General features: G+C 50.5%; 1 protein-coding gene across 1 annotated transcript; it reads right to left on the bottom strand.

Annotated features, from left to right (window-relative positions):
* Positions 1-5,300: 5,300 nt before the first annotated feature.
* Positions 5,301-6,953, bottom strand: LOC124684844 (GDSL esterase/lipase At5g45910-like). The gene is made up of 4 exons (XM_047219098.1): positions 6,663-6,953; positions 6,320-6,529; positions 5,786-6,208; positions 5,301-5,704 (listed from the first exon to the last, which is right to left on the bottom strand). Exons 1-4 carry the CDS (start codon positions 6,895-6,897, stop codon positions 5,490-5,492), a joined length of 1,083 nt encoding a protein of 360 aa, XP_047075054.1. The 5' UTR covers positions 6,898-6,953; the 3' UTR covers positions 5,301-5,489.
* Positions 6,954-7,409: the final 456 nt, after the last annotated feature.

The following is a 7,409-nucleotide window of genomic DNA, read 5'->3' as shown; positions in this document are numbered from 1 at the left end:
TCCCGTATCAATTGAACAACAACGCTAGAGATAATAGATGTATTCTCGAAAACACGCCTATTACGCTCCTTCCATATGCTCCACACGATATACACCGCAGCCGTCGCCTGAACCTTGGTCGTCTTGTCCCTATTCAGCTTCCAGATCCTTCTCCACCAAGCGCAGATGGAGGTTGCCGAAGTGCCAATAGCAGCAGCCAAAGGGTGATCGCTTGAAAAGGCTTGCCAAACTTCCTTCGCGAAAGGGCAAAGGATGGAGAGGTGAACAGTTGACTCGGAAACCTGATCACACAGAGGACATAGGTCTTGCGTAGGCATGCCACGTCGATGCAGACGGTCAGCAGTCCAAACTCTGTTTTGCAACAACAACCAGCAATGGAACTTGATTTTTGGTTCAGCTTTAACTTTCCAGACTTGGCTAAGGTGAGGAAGAGGTAGTCAAGTTTTGAATTGAAACTCGTAAGCCGATTTAGCCGAGTAGCAGCCGTCCTCAGTGAGCGACCAACTGATGGAAACGTAAACCTTTGTGCCGCAAACGTAAACCATACTATACTAAACTGCGAAAGGATCTTGAAAACCCGTGGGTAATTGCTAGGAAGTTCCTAGGCTCTCCTGGGTTCCAATCGCAACGCTCGTATCCTGGCCCACTCTAACCTTGCTATCGAGCAAGCAAAGAAAATGTGGTTGCAATCTTCCGGCTCTCCACACAGATAAATAAGCCGTTTGAAGCCCCCTGCCTTTTTGCCACTCAAGGGAAGACGCCCCCTGATTAGTTGCAAAAGAAATATCTTAATCTTGAGCGGAACCATGGTGCGCCACACATTCTTAAGGTGAGTGACCGCCACCCCCTGCGACAGTCGGAGGTAGATGGATTTTGCAGTAAATATCCCACAGGGCTCCATCTTCTAGGACACCTCGTCCACAAAAGGAGACGAGGTGGGGTCAGATTGTAATTCCCTACACAAGTTGTCCCATTCGAGTTTTTCCGCTATCCCCAGTTGCCGGCGGAACCCTACTCTCCAACCAGCCGGAGAGTGGACCCCACACTAATTGTGACGTGCGGGTTCGTGCAGCAACCATACAACAGCGGGAATCGATCCAGGATCGGTGCACTCCATGTCCACCAATCCGACCAAAAGAACGTTCGCCGCCCATTTTGAACCTTATGCTTGGCCCCCAGTTTGATGTACCATTTGATTTTCTGTAGCGAGTTCCAGAATTGGGATCCCTTGGTTGGGACCTCGCGTGAATGTGTGCACACTACGGGATCCTTTCTGATCCAGATATCCAGGAGAGCACCATGCACCAATTCGTCTAGATGTCTGATCGATTAAGAAGACCGGAACACGACCGCTGGCAGATTAAGATGGTCGACAACAGTAAGATCAACAACTTGGCACGAAAAGACCAATCTTATTCAAACCATACCCACGAGGCCCCCACTCCGCTTGCCGCCTCTCCGCGATTCCCTCGACGCCCGGCCTAGCTAGGCGTCGATGAGAGGAACATGTTGCACCGTCGTTACCAAGCATTAGCAGCAGGCGAGGGCTTTGTGTATCACCATCAATAGAGAGGTCCTCGATGCCTCCAAGGGTCACACCGAAGTGCAGGGACCACTGCAACATCATCCGTACTCTGCAACTCTCACACCACATGGAGCTAGCCAAGCATGTGAAGTCACGACCGTCCGTCAGGCGGATCAAATCACCTTAGTACATACAGAAGGTCGTTGCTAGGATACAAATGTCACCCCTAGATAACGAGCTCGGTCACATCAAGAACGGCAAGAGAACCCCTATCCCGACCCTTTGGGAAATGGGGCCCGCCACCATCATGGCTAGAGCCAAGGCAGCGACGGGCGGAAGGGGCTAGTGAGAGTAAACAGTGGCCAGAAAAACTAGGGTTCCCCCAAGCTGCCGATGATAGGCGATCCGGTGGTCACAATCGCCTCGATCCATTTGCCTCGACTAAGAAATCAAATGTGTGGAAATACAATTCGAGTTAAGGAGAATTTGAAGCTGTTCCTATGGTCCAAAAATATATTTTAGTTTAAATTTTTGTTGTGAGAAAAAGAAAATTGATTCTAATATTCTCTCCGATCCTTAATAGGTGTTGGTATTTTTTTCCTCAAATTAGCTTAAATTTAACTAAACCCCTAATTATTATTATAGGTCTATCGTCCCAGACTCCCCACACCTGAATCCTGAAGTGTAGTCCGTACGAAGGGGAAAGGAAGCTCGCTTGAAATGTTGGTCAATGCTGGACGGAGAAAGCAAACTTTGAAGCTTACTTTCGTCCTAGTACTCCGTACTAGTGATCCAGTACTGGCATGGTCTTGCGATTGAGCCATGGAGAGCCCAGTGCCAACGGCCAAAGGATCGGTTTTATGAGGACAACTCGATATGTCATCATGCACCGCTCATTCTGGGGAAACAAATCATTGCCCTGTTGATCAGAAAACTAAGGAAAAGGACACAGGACTTTCGACATTCGATACTAATGAATTGTTACTGGTACGGTTTCTTCTAGACTTTGATCACCTCTAATCTCTCCATGTCTCGCTGGGCAAAAATTTAAATGGGTTTAACCTTGCAGAAACTCTTTCTTTTTTGAGTGAATTCCACTTTTTATCCCCTAAGATCAATTTTGTGTCACTTTTTACCCAATTTAACATAAATTTCTCAAAACTAACCCATTTAGCGTACTTTCTTTCATTTTTTACCCTTTATTTATATTAGTGGCTGCATCCATCTCTGAAATTTCAAAATTAGCAATCATTAGTGGCTGCAGTTTACACACGTAATAATTGCAATGTACACAAAAATCATATTCACAAATTTATGTCTTTTTTTTCGAAAAGGGGGAAAAATCGCCCCAGCTTCTGCATCCAAAGGATGCACACGGCTTTTTATTAGATTATTCGCAAACCTTACAAGAAGAAATACAAAAAATCAACCTCGAAGCCACCTCACTAGACCTACAGTGGGATGAAGGGGGTGACAATACACCAACCGACATCATCCAAAAACCAAATGCCTTCCCAAACCGCCCAATAGCAGGTGAGAAGCACATCCAGTCAAGCAGACTCTCCGCGCATGCCAACGCACACGCCACCGTAGTTGCTCCCGCCGTCTTCCTCGACTCCATCTTCAAGAGAGATCATCGCATTAACCTTGCAAGACCCGCCGTCGATGCCACCATGACGCCGGACGGCCCCGCCATCCCGCACGCGTCCAGCCTGACCTCGCCCGTCTTCGACACCCCGCAGCTCCACGCCGCCGAGAATCATCAACGACAACGTGGTAGATGAACACCACACCACCAAGATCCACCTCCATCTAGCCGCTGCTCCAAAAACGATGCCCCAAGAGGTAGAACGACGCAGGGAGCGCCGTCATCGTCCGATCCTGGTTGGATCTAGAGTTTCCCCGGAGCGGCACGAGTGAATAGCCGCAGACTGCGACGACGATGCCTTCAAGAAGGAAACGACGCTTAACGCCGCCATCGCCCGCCAATCGAGGCACGGTTTTCACCGGCAGCCGCGAAACCCGAACTCGGCGAGAGCAAGCGAAAAGGCCAGCAACGATGATGCCTTCGCAAGGGAACGATGCCAAAAGCCGTCGCCATCATCGGCCAAGAACAAAGTCAAGGCTCGGTTTTCACCGGTGGCCCCTTCGCCGCCATCTCGTTGTCGACTAGATCTTCATCACCGGAGTAGACGGATCTCGTGATCCGCCACCCCGGCAACCAGCCGACCTCCTCCGGCGAAGGAGAAGGCCGCCTCCACCGTCGAACCCGAGGCTGCTGCCTCGGGCGACCTCGTGCCGCGGGAGAAACCGAAGACCACCTCCACGCGCCGGCGAGAGGCGGGCGGGAAAGGCTCAGAGCCGCCGCCCACCAGTACCAGCGTGCCACCACCAGCCACCACCATCAGCCACCACCGGCGGGGGAGAGCTGAAGGGTATTGCAACTAAAAAAATCATGTCGTAGTCAAGTACAACTTCAACACATATCTAATCATCCTAGAAACAAATGATTGAAAGCTTTCACTCAAAGAAAAGTTCAGGCATCCTATATATGATCCACATGTTTATGATTTAAACTGTGTTACTACATGTATATCCATCGATGAAACAGTTTAAAGTTAACTGAACTATATTTACTTTCTGAAGTTTGCATCAACATGGCCAATTCAGATCTTGTCTCGATCTAACAAATTAAAAAATGGAACCTAATGGCAACACACTCTGTAATACTAATTCGCGAAAGGTTCATTATTTTAACCATTGATCACTACCATTAGATTCAATCTAAACCCACTCTTGATGGGAGGGTTATACACCTAAATCATAGCCGTAACACCTGGGACAAAATAGCCTACCGGTGAACCACCTGTTTCTCCGGTGATCGCCCCCGATCTCCGGCCACCCGGTGAACTAGCGCCCCTGTCACCTGCCTCTGTTCGGTTTGTTCGGTTTTCTCTCTCATGTGATGCTAGAGCGCGAACGGGTCTGGTATTGGGAGATGGGTTGGTTCGGGTAAACAAGCGAGGCACGTCCGGGTCGATCAGGTCTGGCTCGGCCCAACTAAGGTGTGACGCCCTGACTAAATCGGCTCGGCTCGGCTCAAGAGCTGACTAGGACACGCCACACCATACTTTGTGTAGGACCCACCAGCGAGGATGGGGCAAAATATAGAAAAGGGTAAAAAATAGAAGAAAGTATACTAAATGGGGTAGTTTTGAGGAATTTCCGTTAAATTGGGTAAAAAATGGCACAAAATTGATCTTAGAGGATAAAATGTGGAATTCACTCTTCCTTTTTACTACCGTACAAGGTTCTCAGGCACATGTTACTTGTTTCTTTATGCTTCAAAGAAAGAAGCTTGTTCAACGCAGCTGTCAGGGCATCAATTAGGGCATGAGCAATGGAAACGGTATGTTGTGTTGCTCTTGTACAACTACATAGATATGGATAGATGGAGATATAGCTAATTATATGTACACCTAAATTCTCTAATTATTGATGAACTCGTCAAAGTACAAAGGACCATTTTTCTTGCGTTTTTTTCCTCTCTACTTATATTCTCTTTCTTACTTTTCTAGTTTAGGAACATCTGAACCTTTGTGAAACTGCGAGGCGCTATGTTGAGACGCACCATTGGCCATGCTCTCGGATACTTAACCGCCTCGCCGGCAGAGGTTGTACTACTTGGGTGTCAAAATTTTGTTGCTTTTTTAGCGCCAATGATTAATTTTGGTTGTGTACGCTCTGGATCTTGAGTGTTCCAACCGCACTATACTGCATTGACCAAGCTTTCAATTGAACACATAAATAACCGCCCCAGGCGCAAATTACACGAGAATTAATTAAAATGATGCTTATTCTCGCAGCACTTGTTCTTCATCTTTTCTGCTAAGCAAATAATAATCACCTCCCCAGCTTTTTGGGTAAAAGCAATTTCCCGCCGGCCGGAGCTAGAGGTTAGCTCCTAGGACGAAAGGGCCGGGTGGCAGTAGGCCCCGCTGACCCATCCGTCAGCGATCTTCTTGTACGCCGCCTCCGTCAGGTGGATCCCGTCCCAGCTCAGCGACGACGCTGGGTTGCCGCACGCCGACGCGCCGGACATGCCGCACCTCGCGCCGTTCTGGTAGTTGTACTTGCCGCCGCCGGCACCGCAGCACGCCCTCAGGTTCGTGCTGAACCCTGCATCACAGACAAGCAAACCGTCAGCTCACCGGAGTCGGAGAAGGAAGGGGAGGAGCTCGATCACGAGCAGCGACGTACCGTAGCTGGAGGGGCTCTTGACCATGTCGTAGACGTGGGAGTAGAAGTCGGCGTACATGATCCTGGCGCCGGGGTACTTGCTCTGGAGGCTGGTCACCTTGCTCTGGAGCAGCGAGTTGTGGCGGGCGGAGAGCGCGTTGAAGCGCTTGAGGCAGCCGTACTGGTCGTAGTCGCCGGCGTTGGAGGTCTGGTACAGCGTGAGGTAGATGGGGAAGCACCCCACGGGGAGCACGCCGGGGATCACCACGTACTTGGCGCCCATGCTGAGCAGCTTCTCGGCGCCGGCGCCGATGCCGTTGACGATGGTCGGGCTCTGCCCAGCGGCCTGCTCCGGCGTGTACCCGCCGAAGATCTGCGCGTTGTAGTCGTTCCCGCCAAGCTCGCCCAGCACGAACAGGGAGTTGGACAGGTACGACTTGCAGCCTGCACGTACGGGAGGTTAGTCAATTAATGGCGGCCGTGATCGTGGGGGCAGGCAACAGTTTCTTTGTTCTCTGGACCAGGCGGCGTTAATGGCGTTGTTGGGTTACTTACTGGAGCCGCAGATGGAGGGGAGGAGGTTCTGGAACCACTGGATCTGGGTGTCCAGGGGCCCGTTGTTCCAGATCTTGTCGCCGACGCCGAGGGAGCTGAAGAAGTTGGAGCCCATGGCGGTGGCGCCGATGATGGCCATGTTCGCGCCCTTCTTGAAGTCGGCGCCGCCCTGCTTCGACGGCTTCAGCAGCGGGAGCCCGTACCTCTCAGCTGCAAAACAGACCACGTCGCGTCAGGTCAAGCAGAGCACTGAAGCCTGAAAACAGAGCAAGCGCTCTGTTTTTTGGAGGGAAAATGGCGGGTTCAAAACCACAGACGGCCGGAGAAGAGCGTCTGTACGTACCGAGGAAGTCGACGACGAGGCGGCCGTCGGAGCAGCGGCATGTGGCGCGGCCGAAGAAGGTCTCGCCGTAGGGGGGCTGGGTGAGGGTGAGGCCGGCCGGGGGGCCGTTCACGCAGAGGTTGCCGGTGTCGGAGATGGAGTCGCCGAAGCTGTAGATGGCGTTGAACTTCTGCCCGGACACGGCCAGGGAGCACGACACCAGGAGGAGCGCCACCAGCAGCGAAGACGACGCCATTGTTGGCTAGCTCGGAGAACTGATCGCTCGAATGGATGGATGGATGATGAAACTCCACCGGGGCTCTGCGGCTTATATACACGGCGCTGGTGGTCCGGTAGCACGTAGCTGTTGATTGCGCTGTTAGCTGCCTACCTCGCATCATCAATCTTTCACCAGGATTAACTAACTGGTAGGAGTACGTACTGACTAAAGTATACTATAGCACTGGGTTGTTGTGCATGCATGAACTCTTCTTTTCTGAAACTCACTTTCCTCTCTGATTCCGTTTCATCCTCGTGTTCAAATGTTCAATCATGTCAGTACATCAAATCCTTATCTTCCCCTGCTCTCCTATTGCTACTTAGCTAGTTCTAGGCTGGACATGTTTTTAACCACTTGCTCCTTCACAAAATATGTTGCATATAATCTCACACGCAAATCAGGAATTTCGATTTATTTTATCGATGCAAATTTGATTTGGATAAAAGAGTGCATTCTTTTGTTTTACATATAAAATATTCTATCTAAAA

The sequence above is a fragment of the Lolium rigidum genome, chromosome 1 (assembly GCF_022539505.1).
Source record: "Lolium rigidum isolate FL_2022 chromosome 1, APGP_CSIRO_Lrig_0.1, whole genome shotgun sequence".
Taxonomy (NCBI): domain Eukaryota; kingdom Viridiplantae; phylum Streptophyta; class Magnoliopsida; order Poales; family Poaceae; genus Lolium; species Lolium rigidum.
Note: the sequence above shows the minus strand (reverse complement) of the source record. Positions and strands in the feature narration are given on the sequence as shown.

What these genes read in the sequence shown, in the direction of transcription:
- LOC124684844 (XM_047219098.1), bottom strand. Translation starts at nt 6,897, where the DNA reads ATGGCGTCGTCTTCGCTGCTGGTGGCGCTCCTCCTGGTGTCGTGCTCC. An exon ending in CCTCGTCGTCGACTTCCTCG is followed by an intron (nt 6,530 to 6,662) that starts GTACGTACAGAC and finishes TCTGTTTTGCAG; the next exon opens with CTGAGAGGTACGGGCTCCCG. An exon ending in CCCCTCCATCTGCGGCTCCA is followed by an intron (nt 6,209 to 6,319) that starts GTAAGTAACCCA and finishes CCGTACGTGCAG; the next exon opens with GCTGCAAGTCGTACCTGTCC.